At 46.6% G+C, this 22,510-nt stretch overlaps 7 protein-coding genes across 7 annotated transcripts; 3 read left to right on the top strand and 4 right to left on the bottom strand.

Moving 5' to 3' along the window:
• Positions 1–7,276: 7,276 nt before the first annotated feature.
• EDB91DRAFT_1085076 (uncharacterized protein) lies at positions 7,277–8,167 on the bottom strand (the record flags this gene model as incomplete). The annotated part of the gene is made up of 1 exon (XM_041315846.1): positions 7,277–8,167. One exon carries the CDS (start codon positions 8,165–8,167, stop codon positions 7,277–7,279), a length of 891 nt encoding a protein of 296 aa, XP_041173444.1.
• Positions 8,168–8,569: 402 nt separating this feature from the next.
• Positions 8,570–9,856, top strand: EDB91DRAFT_1085075 (uncharacterized protein; the record flags this gene model as incomplete). The annotated part of the gene is given in 6 exon segments (XM_041315845.1): positions 8,570–8,614; positions 8,761–8,946; positions 8,966–9,064; positions 9,369–9,640; positions 9,677–9,789; positions 9,837–9,856. 6 exon segments carry the CDS (start codon positions 8,570–8,572, stop codon positions 9,854–9,856), a joined length of 735 nt encoding a protein of 244 aa, XP_041173443.1.
• Positions 9,857–10,783: 927 nt separating this feature from the next.
• On the top strand, positions 10,784–11,147 carry EDB91DRAFT_1154437 (uncharacterized protein). The gene is made up of 2 exons (XM_041319557.1): positions 10,784–10,828; positions 10,870–11,147. The coding sequence occupies exons 1-2, from the start codon at positions 10,788–10,790 to the stop codon at positions 11,042–11,044; spliced, it is 216 nt and encodes a 71-aa protein (XP_041173442.1). The 5' UTR covers positions 10,784–10,787; the 3' UTR covers positions 11,045–11,147.
• A 1,605-nt stretch (positions 11,148–12,752) lies between these two features.
• Positions 12,753–13,906, top strand: EDB91DRAFT_1252174 (uncharacterized protein; the record flags this gene model as incomplete). The annotated part of the gene is made up of 5 exons (XM_041323472.1): positions 12,753–12,929; positions 12,978–13,133; positions 13,184–13,220; positions 13,277–13,395; positions 13,454–13,906. 5 exons carry the CDS (start codon positions 12,753–12,755, stop codon positions 13,904–13,906), a joined length of 942 nt encoding a protein of 313 aa, XP_041173441.1.
• A 5,653-nt stretch (positions 13,907–19,559) lies between these two features.
• Positions 19,560–19,709, bottom strand: EDB91DRAFT_1004320 (uncharacterized protein; the record flags this gene model as incomplete). Its single annotated transcript, XM_041312286.1, has 1 exon — positions 19,560–19,709. A coding segment is annotated over one exon (150 nt), but the record flags the coding sequence as incomplete, so codon positions are not given.
• A 612-nt stretch (positions 19,710–20,321) lies between these two features.
• EDB91DRAFT_1058829 (uncharacterized protein) lies at positions 20,322–20,723 on the bottom strand (the record flags this gene model as incomplete). The annotated part of the gene is made up of 1 exon (XM_041314189.1): positions 20,322–20,723. A coding segment is annotated over one exon (402 nt), but the record flags the coding sequence as incomplete, so codon positions are not given.
• A 912-nt stretch (positions 20,724–21,635) lies between these two features.
• Positions 21,636–22,443, bottom strand: EDB91DRAFT_1349372 (uncharacterized protein; the record flags this gene model as incomplete). Its single annotated transcript, XM_041326017.1, has 5 exons — positions 21,636–21,856; positions 21,908–22,072; positions 22,120–22,183; positions 22,237–22,321; positions 22,383–22,443. The coding sequence occupies 5 exons, from the start codon at positions 22,441–22,443 to the stop codon at positions 21,824–21,826; spliced, it is 408 nt and encodes a 135-aa protein (XP_041173438.1). The 3' UTR covers positions 21,636–21,823.
• Positions 22,444–22,510: the final 67 nt, after the last annotated feature.

The raw sequence follows: 22,510 nt of genomic DNA, 5'->3' as shown, positions 1-22,510 counted from the left end.
AGCAAAATCGGGGCAGGCTGATAGATAGTAGTAGTCCGTCCTGCCCAGAACCTGCCGAGATGCATCCGTACATGCAGCCATCTTGCTAGAATTGAGTGCTGAGGATTAGCAACAAGGTGGAATACTGCTGGTGCACCATACCTGCCATCTGCCCAGAACCCGCCGAGATGCATCTGTACCTGCGGCCATGTTGCTAGAATTGAGCACTGAGGATTAGTAACAAGGTGGAATGCTGCTGGTGCACCAGTACCTGCTGTATTGCCAGAACCTGCCCAGAACCCGCCGAATGCCATAAATGGACAATACTGCCCCATCAAAGAAGGCGGGCAGGAGGGAGCTCTGAGGAAATAATGCATCATATCCCGCTGTATTGCCAGAACCCGCCAAAGGCGCTACATACCATAAATGGACAACACCACATCAAATGATGCATCATAGCAAGCATCACAGGCATGCATCATATGGCATTGCTGATGCATCCTGCTGCATCACTGATGCATTATGATGCACCCTATTTACCTGCCTATGGATTGTAACAGTGTTGCATCACTCCTACCTTACAACTACAACAGATTCATGCATCAATATGACAGGGACACCTGTCCACAGCACTTCCCATGTGTTCTAATACTCATTTAGGACCACCTTCATTATCTTATGACCTTCCTGCCATCACTATAGATGCTGGGCACCTCCCAGACCTGGTGAGCCTCATGGTTCGCATTTTTGGTGATTTTTGTTTCTAACTTCTCTTCCTCCTTTATCCCTACCATTTCAACTGTTTCCAGTCAACTATATAGATGCCTTATACTATCTAGAGTACCAGGACTTTCGCTCTAGACCCTCTGGTAAGTCTCCTCTCTATTTTTCATGTTTTATGTTGTTTCTCCCCTTGTATATCTACTAATCAATTCCTCGCCAATTACAGTGTCTCATATGACTCTAATATAGTCAAAATACACTCCATTAACGCCGATTGTGCTCCTGTTCCACTGGTGAGTAGCTATATCAAGTTCCGTGCCAGCTACAGTAATCCTCCTGGTTTGGGGCGCATTTTTGTGCTCCTGGTACCTCTATTCACTCTCCCCTTGCTCCCTGATGTCTATAACACCTCCATGTGTGATATTGTGATGCTAGTGGCCATGTAGGTCCTCCTTCCTCCCTCCCCTCCCCCATTTTCCTCATTTTTCCTTACCAGAATGTCCTCCCTGGCTCTAAGGAGATTTCATTTCGCTTTTTTTGTTATATAGACATATTATTATATATAATTGAAATATTTTCGACCAGAGGGCAATGTACTGGGGCCTCTGGAGGAGGTGTAGGAGCCACCATGCCCCCCTACCTTTCATATATGTCATGTACACTTATTATAGCCTTCCCTTGGTCTCAAAATTTAAGTAAACTATTATTTAATGATATATTCAATGGTACAGTGAAAAAAATTAGGTAAAAATACATTGAATTGATAGAATACTTGAGCTTGCTGTTGCCCACAGCGAGCATGAAGGTTTCGGCAATGTGTGTGGCTGCGGTATTACTGATTTGGGTAGCCGTTCACGCAGTCTACCTCATTAGTAATACGAACTACAATATCTTAGTGTCTAAGTCACTCAATTTGCTGGTCTGGACTGCTGGTCCTCACAAATAATGCTTTTTGGCTTAATATAAGGGTGAGCAGACATCTTAAGTACTGCTTTACTATATTGGAAAGGTGGGAGTAATAGGTGCTAATTTCTGCTGCAGTCATTACTTCACTGCTCACTGCCACTGTCTAGCCTAATATGATGCGCATGTACTGCCGAAGTCAAGACCATATCAGATACTGATAATGTTGCTAGAAAGCTGAATGTACAGCCATGTTGATTCGAACTCAAGAAGGCAGGGTCGTTGTAAGATGGGACAGTGATGTAAGGTGCTGGCATGGCCAGAGAGGTTTTTTTTTTTGATTCCAATTTTTGTCCTTTTGAGAGTTATACTCTATGGAGGACAATACTATCTAGTCTAAGGAACTCCCAGTGTTCCTGATGCATCTCCAAATGTGTGAATGCCCTGGATTCGGGCGTACCCTACCAGTCTGCCGTTCCTTCCAGCCGTTTTAGACACACCATTCAATGAGGATGACATGACTATGTAATAATGTGCGGTGAGTGTCTTTACTATTGTATGGGCTGCAAACGCGTACTTGGTCGCACAAGGTGAGCTGGTACAGGAATTGGTAGGGGTGCAGATGAGTATATTATTTGGGGAGGGTGGGTCGTTGATGCCATAGAATGATCCTTGTTCATCCAGCTGATGCCGCTAGGTGACGAGAGTGATTCCATGTAGTCGAGTGAGGGAGAGGGTGTGTGTGTTGTACAGGGTGTTTGTTTTTACAGGGTGCTTGTACATGGGGTGTGATTGCGCTTGCTTAACATATGAACAGTCTATGATCTACAGTGATACATTGCTATGTCAGTCTGGAGGTTTATGGGGCAATGGGACTTCACTGAAGGTAACTTTCAGACGGCCAGTGGCGTTCATGAATTGCACTAAGTGTGCGGTCACTTCTGATTTGGAGAGGAGGTAGGATAGAGACATAGCTTGTCTTCCCAATGCGTTCTGCATTGTGTGGCGTTGATGACAGTAATGTGGACAGTCAAGAAGGTAGTGAGGAACTGGATTCCTCATATCACGGGCAGTGGGGGCAGCTGGGGGATATGGTTTTGCCTATGTGATGCAAATGTTGATTGAGGGGAGCATGACATGTATGGAGAGCCATGTATAATCCTGTCAGACATTTTGGGAAGTCAGCAGTCAATTTGACGAAAGAGTGATGAAGGATCTTAGGGTCTAGCTGGTATGTTCTGGCATAGTGGGGTGACTTTTTCCACAATTGATCCCATCATGACTGTGTTTCGTGGTTATGTACTTCCTTAAATGTGGAAACACTTAGGGGGAGGGATCCGTGACGCAAGTAGTGCGGGAGTTGATCACGAGGGCTGTTGTTGAACCGACCTTCTGAAGCCCTCTTGGCATGTTTATCAGCCTCCTCGTTGCCATGGACATTGACGTGCCCTGGTACCCATTGAACTGTGATGTCTCCTCCCAGGTATTCCCAGGCTACCTTGCGCATCATACTGTGGAAATGATCTGTTAGATATGAGCCTGGGTTCGTTGAGAAGCTCTCACCAGCTTGGATTGCTGCCTGGTTATCAATCAAGATGGAGATAAGGGAAGATAAGATTGTGTTCTGTTGCCAGCAATCTCGCTGCTAATGTTAGGCCCACTGATTCCGCCTCAAATACAGTATGTTCCTGGGTGGAAGCATAATACTCTGGGTCTCCTTCCTACTCTGAAGAGCATGGCTGCCGCTCTGATTTGGTCTCAATATCCCAAGCCATCACTATAGACTTGGATTGCATCGGTGAGCTTCTCATGTTCTTCTATGGCCTTGTCTTTGGTGGCGGCAATATGGGTTTTGTATGAGTTGGAGCTGGATGGTATTCTATGTGCTGTGATTAGTGTCTTGATTTCGTTGGGCCTGATGGCAAAATGATGAGTGAGTCAATGGAGGGATGATCTGTGCATTGATACATATTGCATGTGCGGCCCGGCAGACTGGTCCATACAGGGGGTGAGAGTCAGGGTGAGTGGTGAGTCTGATGATGGCGTGACGGCAGGTATTTTGGAGGAGGAGGGTGATTGGGAGTAAGTTTGTGTGAACCTCAAGGGTGTCGGTGGCAGTGGTTCTCATAGCTCCCGTTATGGCGATTACTGCTATGCGTTGGACTCTTTCCAGTCTTTTGGCTACTCCTATTGACCCCCTTTGTAGGGTGTCCGAATTATCTCGGTATGCGGGGGCAAACCATAGATCTGCGGCGTATAACATTTTTGGGACTGCTACCGCTTGGTATAGTTGGCGCATGAGGTGTAGAGGTATTCCCTTGGCGGCGGAGGATAGTCGGTGAAGTTGAAAGACATATGCAAGGCCATTCGCGACTGCATTATCGACTTGTGCGATTCCATCTTAACTCATGATCAACTGATAACCCCTAGGAAATGGTGAGTTGATGTGGGCGTTATAGTGGCACCCTGGATGTGCATGTCCAGTCATGTTCATTGTCGGTTCATGGAGAAATCCATCAGCGCGAACTTGTTGGTCTTGAACCGGGAGTTATGGTTTTGAGACCATTCATATCCTCCTCCCAGGCACTCCAACATGTCTGCTAGTATGTGGTGCATTGATTCAAAGTCCTTGACAATGGCTATGAATGTGGTGTCATCTACAAATGCTAGTGTGAGTTCTTGGAGGGTTTCCCATCTGTGGTGTGGCTTGGCGACATTGACCAGGTCTGAGCTGTAGATGATATAGAGGATCATGGAGAGAGGATCACCTTGCCCAATGCCGTTGTTGATAGGGATCCATTCTGAGGTGAAGCCGTTGAATCGTAATTGGGTCTGACGGTCCATCAGCACTCATTCAGTGAAGTTGACTAGATTGCATGGTATTCGGCGCATATGCATGTTGTGGAGGAGGCGGTTGGTTATGGCATTTGGGAATGCTCCTTTGATGTCGAGAAACAGTACTGATGCTACTTTGTGGGAACACCAGGCATTCTTCACAGTTTCTTCGAGGAGGTGCAGGGAATCAGTGGTGGAGCAGTCCTGGGCGACCTCCAAAATGCATGTTCAGAAGTAAATGATGGTGCTCCAAGGTGAACGTTAGTTGCTCTGCTACTACCACTGTTAACAGCTTGCCCATGGTGTTCAGCAGGGCAATGGGTCGGTAAGCCTTGGGAATGGAGCAGTTCAGTTTGCCGGGTTTGCGGAGGACAACAGTGGTGAAACTTCTCCACAGCACATAATAGGTCTTGTGGGAGAATACCGCAGTAAACAGATGGGTCAGGTAGGGGACTAGGATGGATGCGCATTCTTTATATATGATGTTACAGATACCGTCCTGGGCCCAGGGCCTTGTAGCTGCTGAGGTGGGTGATGGCTCATATTATTTCTGCTGACATTATGGGAGGGTGTGATGTGACGGGGTCAGGGTAGATGACAGTCAGGAGGGACTGAGTTAAGGGCTGGGGGTGGTGGGAAGAATGATTCTGTGATGAGCAGGCCTTTTCTCACTGGTTAGTGTTGGGACCCGTGTCTTGCCTCCATCCTTGGGGTCAGCTGAAATGTAACTGGTTAGCAGTCCAAAGGTCATTACCCTCGATATCTCCTGAGCCATTCTACACAGTGCTGCTCTTTCAGTTGACTCGATCTCCTCGGCATACTGTTTCTTGGCAGATTTGAGTTCTTTGTGGCATTCATGCCCCGGGAGTCCTCAGCATGAGGTAGGCGGTTTTGCTGAGGTGGCTGACTTGTCAACGTAGACCAGTTAGCCAGTGTGTCTACCAGTGTTTGGAGTGTGGGCAGGGTTTGGAGTATGGGACATGCATTTTGATGGATTTCATGATGGCTTGAGTGAGGAAGCTGGCGGCTTCTTGGAATTCCTCATTGGAGGCCAGAGGTTGCACTGGGTGGAGGGAGAGGGTGCTCCTGGAGGCAGGTCTGAAAGGCCTCCCAATCTGTCTCTCTCCAATTCCTGCGTAGTTCGGTGTCGGTTTTTGGGGTGTCCAGTTCTAGAGTGAGAAGAACCGGGACATGATCTGTCTTAGGGCCCCACTGCCTAGGATCTGTATTACATGAGATGACTGGCGTCTCATAGTAGTTCAGTACCTGAATACATTGTCGGGGCGCATCCAGTTGCCAGTGCTGGAGGATTGCAGTGTCGGGATACCTGCATGGGAGTAGTTGTATCATGCCATAGTCTGCAATTAGTTTGATTAGCGGGTGTGCAGCGGCGTGGTTGAACAGGTGGCTATTGCAGTGGTTCTTCCCAGAGGGGGTGGTGTCTGTTGAAGTCGCCCATCCACAACATATGATCATTGTCTGAGGGTCTGATGACCGCGATATTGGCTTCTAGGTAGGTGTTGAGAGTCATTAGAGTGGTCTGCAAGTTGCCATTGTTGTATATGTTGATTATTGTGCAGTTACCATAAGGGCCGGAGAGTTGGGTTATGACGATGTCAGATGATGGGAATGGGATCTGTTTCCAGGAGTTGGTGTTTAGGGTGGTACTAATGAGAGTGATAGCTCGGGTGCACTGCTGGGGGTGAGTGTAATGCTGGGAGGGGTATAGGACATGCCAATGGTGGTTTGTGGATGTGTTGCAGAACAAGTTCATATGTGGTTCCTGGATTACCATGATATCCCAGTTAGCCGCGTCAGGGTTATTAAGAAGAGATGCTTGGGCTGTCTGTGATGTATTAAGGTTCTGCTGCCATATTTTGAGACTGACGGTGGGAGTATGGGCATCATTATACATTAAGGGGGGTTAAGGAGGGGGCGCTGTCGGTAGAGTTTGCTTCAGTGGAGCCAAGTGAGGCGATAATGGAGTGAATGGTCGGGGATTGAGGACATTGAGGTGAGTGGGGGCGAGAGTTTGGGTTGGGGTGAGGTTCATTATGAGATGGTGGTCTGTCGGAGGGTGGTCGGGTGCATGGCTTGTGATGGTCTGGGTGAGGGTAATGGCGATGAGGGTGATCTGGATGACCTGGGTGGTTGGGCGACTTGGGTCCATGTGCTCTCAGGGTGTCTTTCATTGATCTCATTACATCGCTTTTTGAATTCCGGGCATGAGCAGCTCCAGCTGGTGTGCTGGTGGCTGTGACATGTGGCAGTTGACACACCTGGTGGTGCAGAAGGAGTTGCATGCGGATGTGCGATGTTGATTGCTACAGGTACAGCATATGTCTGTAGGTGCAGAGTAAGATTTCACAATGTATCCGAACTGTTGGCATTTCGCGCAACATATTGGCTCCTTCTTATCCTTTTGAACTGCCTACGCATTCATTATTGATACAGAGACCTTCTTGGAGGATATCATTGGCCACTTGGACGTCAGCTACATGGATGATGGCAAAGGCCTTTCGCTGCTCTGCTGAGCGCCGAAAGCAGGGGTTTTATCCATCGGATGCTGCTCAGGGAGTCGGGCGGTAGGCAGTTTTCAAGTTCCACCTGTTGGAGGAATCCATTGTTTTCGATCTGTAATTGAATGGGGAGGTATTCTGCTACAATGGGGTAAGTACAATTGTGGAATGGTACTGCTGGTCCCATGTTGCTTGCTAGCTGCCATTCTGCCTGATGGGCTATTCAGCCAGGTGGCCAGGTTTTCCAATTCTAGTTCGACTACTATTCCTCCATTGCGTAGGGTAAGAACAGCTCGTATACCTCCTGGGGGGTGGTGTCATCTCAGGGCTTTGGTGAGGGCTTCTTCCAGCTGCTTAGCGATTTCAGAGTTTGTGGAGTTGGGGGGAAAGAGGGTCTCTCCGTGCATTGGGTCCAGTAATACTTGGCGAGTGCGGATGGCCGCTCGACCTACTGCTCGATCTACGGTGGGAGGGAGGTGTGCTGCTGTGATTGAGCTGTAGGTTGGTTGGGAAGGGGTGATGTTAGACGTAGGTGGTGGTGTAGCAATCTGTGTGGAGAGATGATTGATGCGATCCTGGGTGGCTTCTAGTGAGGGGGTGAGCAGTTTTAGAATGTTCTGGCAGTCTTCTACAGAAGAATAGAGGGCATCTGCAGCCTCTTCGATGCGTTCAGCCGCCACCTGTGCATTGTTCTCTTTCTCATCTTTTTCCCGTTCTACCATTTTATGTGTTTCCTCTACTCTTTCCAGTGTGGTGGTGAGGGTATCTGTGAGGGTGTGTACTTGTGCTACCTGGGGGGCAATTGCAGCAATGACATGGTCCACAAGGCAGGGAGTGAGGGTGTCCATGAGTTGTTTAGCAACTAACTTTGCGACTTCGCATGCCACATGGTCTTTCATGAGAAAAGCGACTGCTCGGATCGCTGTAACAACGGGGAGGGGGATGTTGCCAGACATCTGCGTGATTTGAAATAGGATTGAAATAAGATGGGTCAGTGTATAAGGTTGTCCAATGTGGCAAAGAAGGGTCGAGGCAAGATATTTTCCCCCACTGGCTGAGTCTTTTACTATGCTGGACATTGCTTCTATATTACCTTGCAAGATTGCTGTTCTTTTGGTTTTATGGGTATTGAGACCATAAGTTGGGGATGCTTCGTGAGAGCTGGGTGGTCCTGGCCAAGTGCTGATGCTCCTATGTCTGAAAGACATAATGGCCTTGTGGTGTTTATCTGATGGGGTTTTTTTGTAAGTTCAAGTGGTATTCTAAATGGGTTTGGAAGCAAACAGGGATGCCAGAGGTAGTTGTGCTGTGGCTCAGCTATGGCTGACTCAGGCTCGGCATTTACTGGATAGCCAGCAGTTCGGCCAATCAGGTGAGCCAAGTCACCAGTAAGCTCTTTAGATTGGTTCAAAGTGTTAGTCAGCCATGCAAACCAGCTATGAACCAAGAATGTATGAACACCGGCTTAAAATGGCTTAAGCCATTTTAAGCCAGCTGCAACCAACTTGCAAATGTGTATGAAAACATTTTCTTGTTCCCTCAGGCTCCAGGACTCAAGATTGCAGTGTTGATTGGATTGTGTACCATGAGTAAAGTCCCTGTTTGAGTTGATGGAAGATTTAGACTGGGAGATGTTCTGGGATCTGGTTCATATGGTATGTAACTATGTCATTCACATGGTGACTATGTTGATTCAGACAGATCTCACTTAGCTGTCATGTACCGTGCATGAAACATCATAAATAACGATGTAGTTGCTATCAAACTGGAACCCATTGTCAATAATTCGTCTTCTCTGCAGCGCAAATACCACATTTTGAAACAACTCGAAGGTGGGGTTGGCATACCCCATGTACTTTGGTTCGGTAGAGAGTCGACGTACCATGCTCTGGCTCTCAACCTCCTTGGTTCATCACTGCATGATATATTCCTCATACACAGTCAGAAATTCAGCCTTCATGCTGTCATTAATCTCAGTGACCAACTGGTGAGTCGGTCTGTGGCAGGTTGTTGCAGAGGCTAATACCTTTACTCAGCTCTCACGTCTCGAATACATTCACTCGCACAATTACGTCCATGGTGATATCAAACCACAGAACGTCATGGTGGGTCTCAACGATTTGAGGCACACTGTCTTTATTATCGACTTTGGTATTGCAAAGGAGTACTGCAACACTTCAACTAGAATGCACATACCATTTCGCCATGATTGATGTCTTACCAGCACCCCCGCATTTGCCTCAATCAACAACCACTTAGGAGTCGAGCCAGGTTGCCGCAACGATCTCGAATCACTGACATATATGTTGATATATTTCTTATGTGGCTCCCTCCCATGGTTATCTGATGGCCACGAGAAGCTTTCTAGCGCTGCCATACTCGAGCATAAAGTAAACACTACCATTGAAGTCTTGTGTCATGGAATTCCTGTCGAGTTCGCGAGTATTCTCGTTTACTCTGCACTCTCTTGCATTCTCAGAGGATCCTGACTATGACTATCTTTGTTCATTACTGCATGGTCTTCATGCCACATTGCCCGCATCAGCTACATGCTTGCTCGATTTTGGCAAGCCCGATGATCTTTCCACACATACTCCTGCAATCCCTGATGAATATCGGGTGACCGAGGTGACACCCCCATATCCACTGAAGGCAACACCTCTTCGCCGATCAACTTGTATGTGAGTAGTCCATTTCATCTCACTTGTGAACCGAAGCTCAAGTTATCTGGAAGTTTACATCCACATAACGGCTCCCAACCACATGCCCCAACTTCAACTCCATGCAGCAAAAGTAGCCAACGCTGTTGATGGAACACATGCAGCTACTAGTACGTATATGTACATAAAATGAACGCATGTATTCACGTTGCTACAGCCCCAGCGAGTCTCGTCTAGTCTGGGCTGTAGGATATTTATTATTAGCCAATTATGAGTCTTCCACCGCCACGCTCTAATCAACATTACGCAGTTATGGAACCTCCATGAGGTACTTGCCATTAAACCAATGAGTCACTTCCCTAAGTTCTCTTTCTGACTTTATTGCAATGTGATATAGATCCAGGCTAGTGTTGCTGTCGAACTGAAGTGACCTCGAGGTAATTCAGGGTTCAGTTTGAAATTGAGGTAGTTTCGATACAACTCAATTCGTTTATGCCTCGTAGATAAGCATCAAATTAGGAACGAACTGCCAAATGAAATGCTAAATCTGGCCTGTGACTTGGTGATTTGTTAGAGTAGTACTCCATCAACCTCACATCTCTAGCATTTCCTCAATGTATTCTGCTCCTCCATTTCCTGTCCTCGAACCTTTGGTCTAGAATGTGATTATACGTATTTCATCAGACCACAGTACTGCTTTAGCGCCAGAGGACAGGCACCTGCAATGCTGTACAATACAAATGTTGAACAATCCTCCAGTGTGGTTAGGCGACCAGTGTCTAGGTCATCATATAAATTCATGTGTCGTACTGTGAGTTTAGTATTGTATTCACCAAACATGAGTTTTCACCAGTGGAACAGTTCTGCAGCTTCTGCTACTAGTATCTCTTTGGCATCTGAGCAACAGCATCATCACTCTCACCAAGGCTATACAAGTCTGCCATGGTCCACTGCTCATGCACATCCACCATTTTACCCTCAAGATGCTCTGTGTGAGCTTGAGCAGTTATGAGCATGAACCAGTCACATTCAATGCAGGGCAAGTGCAGTGACTGATCTCATTCGCTTCTGGGAGGTGAGCTCAACTTTTCCTTCACATAAGGAAGGTGCTAAAGTCGATTTCAGCACATGGAAAAAGTCTATCCACTATTTTTCTGTGTTGCTATGGATGTCCTGCCAGCTCAGGCATCCTCTGTGCCATGTGAACGTGTATTTTCATCCAGCAAAGAAACATGCACACTCCATTGAAGAAGACTCTCACCACGAGTATTGGAAGCACTCCAGATTCTCAAGTTTTCTTACAGACAGGAGAGACTATGTTTCACTAGGGAATCAATTGCAAAAGAGGATGACTATCGAATTTCAGGGCTTGTGACACAAAGGGCTGCAGAGGAATTGATACATAGTTACGGGGAAGTTCAATGAGCTTGCTGATCTATTACAAAATGTCAATGATGATAATGTAGAATGAAACATAGCCACTTCATATCTACTTCACTTTAACAACACTTCTCATTGGCTGGAGCTTGAGCCGTATTCGTTACACTTCGGTTCATTTCACCTCGACCCATCGAACCTAGAATGAACTCCCACTTTGTTTCGATTGGGTTCAGTTTGTGGCAACACTAATCCAGGCTCATCCAGCACTCAATCAATCAGCGGCTATGTTCTCCACCCACTACTTCTCTCAGCACAATGACCATCCCTGGCAATACTACAGTGATATCTGGATACTTAGAAGTTTTTTCTACCTTCCACCTTTGCTTGTACCTACTGCCTACATACTTGTTCTGGGAGAGCTATATGCAGGGGCAGTTGAACTTCGACTTAGTATGAATGACCAGGAAAAGTGCTTACCGAGCGCTGAGTGGTGGTTGAGGTCTTTGCCTCTGATGTAATCGATTATTGATGGGGTCCACTTATATCCCACCCCGCAGTAGCTACTGTGGAATGCTAATAGGGCACCATATATTCCACTCGACATTGATCATGGGCATCTGCTATGGCTAGTCAGCCAATCTGTGTGCATCGCAGTTTTTATCAGTATTAGGTAGAAACATTTTTCACTCACATTTCCTGCAGGGAATATCCAATCAACAACACCTTATGTCTAGTTTCAGCACTCAATGAACTGATCGGTCAATCATGAGGGTGAAGGCACGACCCAGGAGTTGCCATGCTGTCTAGACTCTGGCTCTTCGCCTTGCACGGCCACCTACACCCTTTCGCTCAGCAGCCCTTTGAACTTTACAAGTAAGTGGTCCAGAACTCCATACTACTTTCTACAGTACTCATTGATATTTTTCCATTTATATAAAGAGGGATTGTGTTGTTGGGTCTTCATTACTACTAGTCTACTACGGTACTACCAATATGCCACCTCGCCAGGTGTGCGCCCAAGGTCAGTTGCTGCTGCTCCCATTCCCACTCCAATTGTCGCTACCCCCCACTGCTGCTGTCACCACTCCTATACCCATTCCCACTGCTATTGTTGCTGCTCCCATCTTGGCCCCTGCCACCATAATCCCCATTGCTGTTGCAGGATTTACAAACCCACATTGAGACCGGCAGCTCCCTCACAGATATTGAGATAATGATGCAGCTTGTGCTGGTCCAAGTTGCACAGATCCTACAGTGGAAGAAGGGGAGTCTTTCAACCTCGAGTATGTCTCTCCAGACGAAGAAATGGACAACTTGCCTACACCTACGGTCAGGGCACCTACAGGCCCTAGCCCACTGCAAACTGCAATCAACACCATCCATTCCACTACAACCGACCCTTTGGCCACCGGTGGTTGCGCCAAAAAACCTAAAAGCTCTGACAATGTTCTTTTCTTTTTTAGGGAAGATAAAGTCACTAAGCTGCAGGATCTGCATACCTTGCTGAGTAAGTATCACGTCTGCGTCAGTGCAAGACATTTTTTCTTTCTTACATTCTTCACCAGGCAAATGAATCAAGAGGATGCCTCATACCCAGCAACATCATATGCCAACTCTACTGCCTCTGGAGGTCATCGAACGCACATTTTCAATTGTCACACCAACCTTTACTTAGAAGAGGCAGAGCAGCCATGGATGGCAGATACAGATCAAGTCTTTGAATGATCTTTTTGATGAAGGTTGGACCCTTGTGATGATCCATAGATGTCTGAAGAAGGATCCGACTTGTACCATTGATTCACTTGGTTCGCCCTCTGATCACGATGACATGCAGCTCAGGCAGTTAGGACCTCTGCAAGATGAATTACCTGACTTCACCATTGATGAAATGCATCGACAGCTCGTCAAGTTTATCATTGTTGACGACCAGGTGAGTCGCCGACTACTTTCTACAAGCTATTGTTACTAATGTCTTCAGGCAATCAATCTCATTGAATGCCCTGAATTTTGTCGACTGATCCGTCTTCTGCAACCGGAGTTGAATGATTCTGACATCTGTCACCGCACCAAATTGTGGGAATTGATCCTTGACGCTTTCGATGACTACTTCGAGGCCTTAAAGAGCGACCTTGCGGTAAGTGTATTACTGTCGAGAGTCCCATGAAGTGTCATATATTTTTTCAGAAGGCGCAAGGAAAGATCTTGTTTACCTCTGACTGTGGTCAGATTCTAATCTCCATCCATTTATGGCGATCACTGCTCACTGGATCACCAAAGAAGATTGGACTAATGTGCTCGTCTTAAAGGCAGCACTAATAGCTTTTCACCATACCCCAGGGAGTCATGCAGGAGATAGCCTGGGCTCATCCATACTGGGCCTCCTCGATCGTGCCAATGTAACAGATAAAGGAAGTATCTAGTTTTTTCAATGTGACATGCACTGACTTCATTTAGTCGGGTCATTTCACTCTCAATAATGCAGGAAACAATCATACTTCCATGCAAGAGTTATCGCATCTATTGGAATCACGCGGGGTACATTTTCATCCTGTCAAACAGAGGATCCCGTGCTTTCCTCACATCATCAACATCTGTGTGAGGCATGTTCTCGATGACTACTGGAAAGCCAAATTTTTAGGTGTGGTTGACAGATGGGTAGTTGAAGGTAAGACCATCGACAAAGATACGTATGTTGAAGCCATCCAAGGCAAAGCCCTGGATCGGGTGAGGCTCCTCATACGCACCATCCGCACATCAGACAAACGACATAATAGTTTTAGGGTAATCATTACCATGGGAAACGACAAGAAGTGGTTCCAAGACGACTCAGGTGCAATCATCCAACTCCCTGTCGTGCAACTGCTACATGACAAGCCCACACGTTGGGATTCAACCTACTGTGCCTGAATAGGAAATGGGTCACTTACCCTTGATTTCTGATTTCTAGCACTACTTCAGGCTATCTTATTTAAAGGAGTGTGTGGAACGATAGAAAATGATCCTGGCTATCATAATATCGAGTTTTTGTAATTTTAGAGAAGTGTTGTGTTTGTCCATTAATATTTTGCCAGAGGGTCTCAATTTCGCTCAAAACCAGTATAGTGGGTCAGTCAGTGCTAGCAAACCCACCCCACAAGCTCATGCAATTATTCTTGGTGGAGATCTTGTCAAACAAGATTCAAATTGATTCAGATATACAGTTTTTTGTGAAGGAGGAGGTGAGGGCATAGTAGAGGTCAAAAGTCTCAGTGCTTAGGATACATGGGAATCATACTTTTGGGCGTGACTTTGAGCACTTGTTTCATGCCAACCTTGAGAAGTTCTTGACAGTTCAGCTCAAAATTCTGGGACAGTAACCTTTCGACTACACTCTATGCGATGGTGAAAACAGTAAGTCAATAGCTGCTGTGGTTGGAGAGAAAAATGCCAGGTGACCCCCTACTGGGTCTGACCCATAGCTTACTCAGCCACAGTACAGTCATGCTGAACCGTTTACGAACCCTTCGCCAGGTAAGCATCCACCCCACTAAATACATGGACTAACAGAGAACTAGGCCATGGATTTATTCTGTGACTCCCCCCTTCAATGCCACATGATCGACAAGAAGTTGAGTCCAATGGAATGGCTTGTCCTACAGGATTTCGAAGTGATTTTTGAGGTCAGTACTTACATGTTTGAAACTCACGATCCGTTTTAGCATTTTATATTAGGTGCCACACGCTGCTCAGCAAACGATGTCCAGCGAAAGCACTCCCATACTGAGTGGTGCAGTTCCCACTTTTGAGAAAATGATGCAGCGCTGGAATGAGTTGGTCCTAATACCACACCTTGCGCCTTTCGTTAACATAGGGTTGGATTGGATGGACAAGTATGATGATCGCATGAGCGCCACGAACACCTATGCTGTCGCAATGTGTCAGTCCTGCGTACTTTAATCAAGTTTAACTCTCATCATTCCTCTCATAGTCATTGATCCTACAATGTGCATGTCATGGATGGAAAAACACTGGGGCCAGCAGCGAGCCAAGGATGCCAAGAAGCACATAATCAAACTGGTATGTCTATTTCACTAGTAACAGTACAACTCTGAACTTATATCCTGCAGATGCATGGAAAGAGAGGGACGAACACCTCTGGCTCTGCACCGTCTCCAATTACTGAAGTACCACGATGCACACTAGGTGCACACATCTATGGACTTCCTGATATGGAAACACTGTCAGATTGTCACGATAGTGTCCAAACGGTTGATCAGGAGTTCGAGGCCTACAGTACAGCTACCTACAGCCCCAAGGGAACAGATATACTATCATTTTGGAGGGTAAGCCTTGCGTTTCTCTTGCACTTTTGTCATTGACCATGAAGTGTCAACCAGGCGTCTCAGGGCATGTTCCCAACTATTTATGCTGTTGTGATGGACTACCTCCCGACACAGGCATCTGCTGTTCCATGCAAGCAGGTGTTCTCATTGAGTAGCGAGACATACACCAAAAAAAGAAATTACCTCAGCCCAGTCCTGATGGAAGCGCTGCAGATCATTAAGTTTATCCTCAAAAAGGAGAGACTTAACTTTACCAAAGGATGGGCGGCATCACAGCGAGACATGGAATATGTGCTGCTATGCGAGACAGGGTCTGACTCTGACAGGTCTTTCACACTTAACACCAGTGGAGTTTCAGGCAACAGTTCTGCACATGATGCTCTTCTCAGTGCTATTGCAATCCAGGAGTGTGACAGCATTGAAGATGCTGCTATTATCTATGGCACATTACATTAATTTTTCTCATTTTCGTCAGTTCTGATCTCTTGCTTCTTGTTTACCACTACCTTTACTTGTTCTGGCACTTGTCCTTTTTATGTTCTCCCGCCCCTGTCTCTGCGACACGTTCTCCTGCCCCCGTCTTCACAGATCTATGTCCCATTCTCCTTATCTCTGCTTGTTCCGCTTGTATCTTACGAGCGTGATTGAGACTACAATACAACTAATTTGACTTAGCTTTCTGAACATCAGATTAGAAGATTCACTTACATTGGCTTGGGGACCCATCCTTATTCACAATCGTCAATATCGGATGTGATTTTAGAGTATGTATTATGTAGTATCGAGGATCAAATGGTAGTGTTTCCTTTTTGGGCATTTGACCCTAAGTATTATTATTACCAATGTATTCATAATTAAGCGCAAATATATATTCTAATTTGAAAGCTGGCTTGAGCTGGCTTGAAGCCTGTAAAACAGGTCCATTGACCGGACCGAGCCATATATTACATAAACTATAACTAGGTACACAGCTTGGCTAATTACTATAGAACATAAACTCAGTTGTGTATAACCAACTATGTATGATATGTACCTATAGAAGATAAACTAGGTAGCTCGTTAGTGTCTGTAGTAGTAAGTAATGAATGTATCTCACCTCAGTTGTGTATAACCAACTGAGGTGTGTTTAGCATACTGAGAAGTCTCAACAATGAACGTGATTATGTAAGCACATGATTGAACGTCCGCGCTATCTATTGATAACGATGTTTGACCTTCAACACTCCCCTTCAAATGGCAGGCATGGAGACCAAGCTTGGATGTGAAATGTTTGGCCTTGATGTTGGGGAGCACTTTGGTAAGTGTATCTGCCACCATACTATCAGTGGGACAATAGAGAAAACTAATAGAACCTTGTTCAACAGAAAAATGAATAAAATGATAATGGATATCAATGTGTTTGGTACTGCACATGGTAAGATCCTATCCTTCGTCAATGCTATGGCTGATTGATTGTCGCAGTAGAGGGTTGTTGGGTGTTCGAGTGGACGAAAGACCTCAGAGATGAGACAGTTGGAGCCAGAGAATTTCCTTCGCAGTATGTGTTGCTGCTATGTACTCTGCTTCTGCCGTCAAGAGCGTTACTAGCTCTTGTTTCCTCGACCCCCAGAGTATTGCTCCCCCATCTACTGAGCAGCGTGAAGCCAGTAATTGCTTGCCGATGTTCTTGGGAGGCACCGTCTGCATCTGCATAGCCAAGGAGTCCGCTCTTTGTTGTTCTGAAGGTAAGTGCCCACTTCTTTGTGCCCAACAAATAACAATATATTCTCTTCACCCCTTCCCAGTGTGCCCAGCCAGGGTTATCGGTGAATTGTGCCAGGGTTGAAACTGCGAATGCGATGTCTGGGCAGTGTTCCCACTGCCAGGTACATCAATGACCCAAGCACAGAACAGAACAGGGACTCGCTTCATCTCAGCGATCTGTGTTGCCGTAGTGAGGGATTGGTCCTTTGTGTACTGCATACTTGGGTCCATAGGCACCACTGCAGGGTTTGGCATTGATGAAATTGTACTTTGTGATAATAGCGTCGACGAAGGACTCTTGGGACAGCTGAAATAGGTATGTGCTTTCGCGATTTTGAGTGACTTTCATACTGAGTAACCAACTGATAGGTCCTAGGTCAGTTATTTTAAATCGCGATGCAATTTCGACTTTGAACGCTTTGATTAGCTCTTTCGAGCTGCCGGTTATGGTGCAGTCGTTGACATGTGCAGGCGAGGATGAGTAGGTCTTCTCCTATGTGCGCTGTGAACACTCCCCAGTCACTTTCCGTCCATTTGAACCCTAGTTTGGCGAGTTCTCCACATAGACGTTTGTACCATTTTAATGTGCCTTGTTTAGATCCGTACAGCGCAACTCAAAGCTTTGCGACTTTGTCTTTTCCGCCAATGTCAGTGCCTGGTGGTAGCTCCATATAGATCTCTTCGTCAGCATCCAGCTTGCCGTTCAAGAATGCGCTGTGGAAATTGAAGACATCAACATCCCAATCTTGGCGTGCGGCGACAGCGAGGATCAGTCTCAATGATGTGAGACGAGCCACAGGTGCGTAAGTCTCGTAGTAATCAACACCATAGACTTGGGTGAAGCCTTGTGCCACCAGCCAGGCCTTATACTTATTGATTTCTCCTGCAGCATTTCTTTTAATCTTGAAGACCCATTTGCAGCTGATGATATTCTTGTTCCTGGGCCACTGGAGAATGTCCCAGGTATGTGCTTCGTCAAGGCTCTTTAGTTCCGCACTGACAGGCGTCTTTCCAGTTTGCCCAATCAGATCGTGTCTTCGCATCTTGAATAGTGCTTGGCTCCATGCCTTCAGCCTCGCTCATTCCAGCGAACATTGCGTAAGCGGTGGGTTCTTCATCAAATCCCAATTCACTTCCTAACCCTTCTCCAGATGCTCCCATGCCTCCACTATCTTCCTCTCTCTCTTCCTCTACCCTCTGCATGCCTCTAGGGATAATTGGGTCGCCATCTCTTCCATTGTGAGTACCTTCTCCGCTGTGCAACCTGTGCATATATGGTGATTCTGTCCGCTGACGAGTGGATTGTCTAGGGCCAGGTGGCTGATGCTCGAAGTTTGGTCCTAGTGGATCGAGTGCTGGTGCTTCTGTGCTCAAGGTAGGGGTTTGGGCAGTGTTAGGAGTTGCTGGCTGACTACCATTTGTAGTTTTCGTCCTCCCCCTCAGGCCGTGAGCTTCGCTGACCCAACCCACTGGCCTTCACTGTGCTCTCATATCCAGCTTCATTCGAGTGTCATCGTGTACCCATACACGAGTGCACCAGACAGGTAAGTCTGCAAGATGTGGCTTCTTACCATACAGCATCTCATATGGGGTCTTGCTGTCTAGCATGTGCGCGTGGCTGTGCGGTTCTTTACATAGACCGCATGCATGATAGCTTCTCCCCAGAGAAATTTCGGTAGTCCAGCTTGCATGCAGGACTGCATGGACTTGTTCAATGAGGGTCCGGTTCAGCTGCTCGGCAACACCATTGTGTTGTGGTGTGTCGTGAGTGGTAAGTTTTCGTTCTGTACCTTTTGCACAAAGGTGTTGACTGAACTCGTCGCTAAGGTACTCTCCACCACGGTCAGAGCGTAAGCGCTTGATATTGGCCCCATGCTGAGTCCTCAGCCATGCCTCGTAAGTCTTATAAGACCTGAACGTGTCCGATTTTGCTGATTGAAGGTATAGGGAAGTATAGTGGGTATGGTCATCCGTGAATGAGCAATAATAGTTCTTGCCACCTTGCGTCTGGGTAGGAGAGGGACCCCACAGGTCACTGTGGACCTCGTCACTGAGGTTCTCGTGCCGTTTTGGTTCACGTGAGTCCCCGATGGGTTTCCATGTTGCTTTCGCATACTCGCATGATTCACACTGACCCATAGTCTCGTGTGCAGGGTCTAGCTTGATGCCATCAATCATGCCCTTTACCAGCATCTCGCGAATGGATGATGGTGCTATATGGGCCATACGCTTGTGGAGTTCCTCCATGGTCAAGATCTTGGGTGTGTTGGTGGCCCCCGCGAATGAGGTAGGTGGGCACTGTACTCGATACAAGCCGTTTCTAACTGGGAACTTCGCCTAATGACTTCTTATTGGCATCGAAGATCTTGCAAGATTCATCACGGAAGTAGTGCTGCGTACCCAGCAGAGGTGAGTTGGCTGATTGAAATGAGTGTTACCCCCATTGATGGTGCATATAGAACATTTGTTAACAGGATACGAGTTTTACTTTTGCTGTTTGGGAGTTCAATGGGTAGATCACCCCTGCCTATGGCTTCGAAAGTGCGTTTGTCAGCGGCTTGGATGGGGTGTGGGGAAATTGACTTGAAATTAATAAAGCGATCTCGGCAAGGGGACATATGCTGTGAGGCTCTGCTGTCATAAAGTTTGACAGTGGTGCTAGTCGCTGCTCCTGCACTAGCAGGTGATGCATCTTCCACTGTTGCAAGCCAGACACCATCAGGTTCGTCTTTCTTCTCGGCAGCCGTGTTTGCTCTCTGGCCTGACTTCAAGTTTTCGCCCCCAGACTTGTTCTTCTTCCTGCACGACTTCCAGTTCTTCGGTGCCTGACCAGCCTTGCCACCACCCTCTTCCCAGCAATCCTCCTTGTGGCCATTCCAGCCACAATTATGGCAGGTAATGGGGGGTCTTGAGTTTCGGCCTTTCCATCTCTTGCCGTCTGCTTGGAAAGCAGCATCCTCGTTCTTCTGCTTCGACTTTCCACCATCCTGTAGTGCAAGCTGGTCATACTCGTCGAGGATAAGACCCATTATGTCATCGGAGGTAAGAGTCTTCTGATGGAGTTTGATACTTGATGCAACAGACATTAATATCTCATTATAGCTTTGGGGTAGTGACGTGAAAATGATATTAAATAGGTCCTCATTGGATATGGGTTTGCCCATTGATGCAAGTTCTTTGCAGATCAATGTGATCTTCTCAATGTGAGTCCAGGCATCACCATTTTCTTTGAGCTTCATCTCCCCCAGCTTTTGCCGCAACTCGATGCTGACAACCAGCGACTGCTGCTCAAATTGAGCTTTGAGCGTGTCATAATAGTCCTTTGCTGTTGGCTTTGAGAGAAGCTTGACAAATAGGCTGTCCAGCAACACGACAGCAATTTGCTGTTTGACCATGGCATCTTTTTCGAGCCATTCTGCGAGCTCCTTCTCATAAGTCTGCACTGCCTTGATCTCGTCTGCTGATGATGGTGACCACCCAGCAGATTTCCCATCAGCCGGATTCGTTGGCTTTGATACCGTCCCAGTGAGGTGCCCCATGAGGCCTCTTGCTGACAATGAGAGTTCGAGTCTGCCTTTCCATAAAGGCCAGTCTTTTCCTGAAGCATCCAGCTTCGGAACCTTCAAGAACTCATCTCCTAACTTTGTAGTGAAGGACATAGTGCAACTTTGATTGGTGGGCTTCCATGTAAAATTTTCTTCCAAGTTTCAGAGCGCAGGGCTCATAACCTATAGAAGATAAAACTCAGTTGTGTATAACCAACTATGTATGATATGTACCTATAGAAGATAAACTAGGTAGCTCGTTAGTGTCTGTAGTAGTAAGTAATGAATGTATCTCACCTCAGTTGTGTATAACCAACTGAGGTGTGTTTAGCGTACGAGAAGTCTCAACAATGAACGTGATTATGTAAGCACATGATTGAACGTCCGTGCTATCTATTGATAATGACGTTTGACCTTCAACAATTACAGCTCCGCCCACGGCTAAAGCCAACAAAAGCTGGAACCGCGGCAACACTAGTTGAGCGCAGTGACCTCGAGGGGTTTCCGGGGTCTTACTCGGGGTGCCACTTAGTGTGAGACTAAGAGGCGATCCGGAGAGGGTTTGTGATACGGCTGCAGCGTGCATTACCTGGAAGTAAACCTGATGCAAGGATTAATGAATACCATTTCAGTCTGGGCGAAGCCAATGTAATAATTCTGAGTGATTACAGCACTCCGATATTATATTGAAAGGCATTATGACCATGTCCCATAAGATAGGTCAAGTGATTAGGGCAGAGTCAAGAGAGTCACAAAGGCCACGTGCACGTGCCAATAAGCCATACGAGGCCATGAGATTCTGAAAAAATCACACCCAGTAAAGATGGAAATCTGAGGAGTCAAAAATATCAAGATCACGGCCGGTAGTCCAAACCCACGTGCCCTACGCGACAATGTTAAATTAGAGGAGTGTTATGACACACAGTTCTCATGCCTCGGGGTATGCACTTGACCCAGAAATCCAGTACATCCTGAGGGCAGAATAATTATGATGCATTGCAGAATTTTCCGTGGCGATTTGACTGTCTCTGGAGGGTTGTATTGCAAAACTAGTGTCGAACACTACTACAAACACAGTCTGGCACGAGAACTACTTGGATTTTGAAAAAAAAAAACGGTCATGTGTGATATTTAGGCTATATGCAACATACTTGAGGATTCCGTGTAGAATTGCGTGTACTGCAATTAAAATACGAATTCTTGGGACACACGATCTAGTAGTAAATGTGGCTCGAAGTGCAGAGAACCTAAAATTTCGTCATCAGCAATGGCATCCATAAACCACATGTTATATATACCTCGTCGGGATATAGGTTAGTGCAGCCCTCGTTTATGTTTGGGTTGTTCGCATACAATGTGCTGAGCGAGATACCAGCCTCGTTGACGATCGCGTTGCATACGTCGCCATACTTCACGACGTGGACGGCAGTGCAGTCTTGGCCTTTAATTGCAAGGCATATTTCCTATGACAAATGAGTCCAAGCGTCCTTCAGACGTAAACATCTCTTACTTCTCCGACATGCAGATCACAAGCGGTGTTAATGACGCCGGTGTTAACTTTCATCAGCTGGTATCTGTGGCATACGTGCAATGTTGAATGAATGTCAGGGATAACGATGGCACATACGTTGAGACTTTGTGTGCAGCGGAGATTGTGGCACATGTATCTCCAGCTTTAATCGTTACCTTGCGGTCACAACCAGAGGGGAGTGCTAGACGTTACCCAGTAATAAACATAAGCATAATGGAGCGTCGAAGAAGACCATTGCTGACCAACAGCAAGTGAGGCAATGGCAGAAAGCGCAACGAGTCTGGTGAAGAATGAGGTGTGCATGCTGGTCAGGGAAGCTCAGAAAACAGGTGAATGACGCTAATGCCTTAGGAATGACTCTTCGAGGACG

Source organism: Suillus paluster (assembly GCF_016628075.1).
Source record: "Suillus paluster strain FC165 chromosome Unknown EDB91scaffold_64, whole genome shotgun sequence".
Taxonomy (NCBI): Eukaryota; Fungi; Basidiomycota; class Agaricomycetes; order Boletales; family Suillaceae; genus Suillus; species Suillus paluster.
This window is presented reverse-complemented; position numbering and strand designations above follow the sequence as displayed.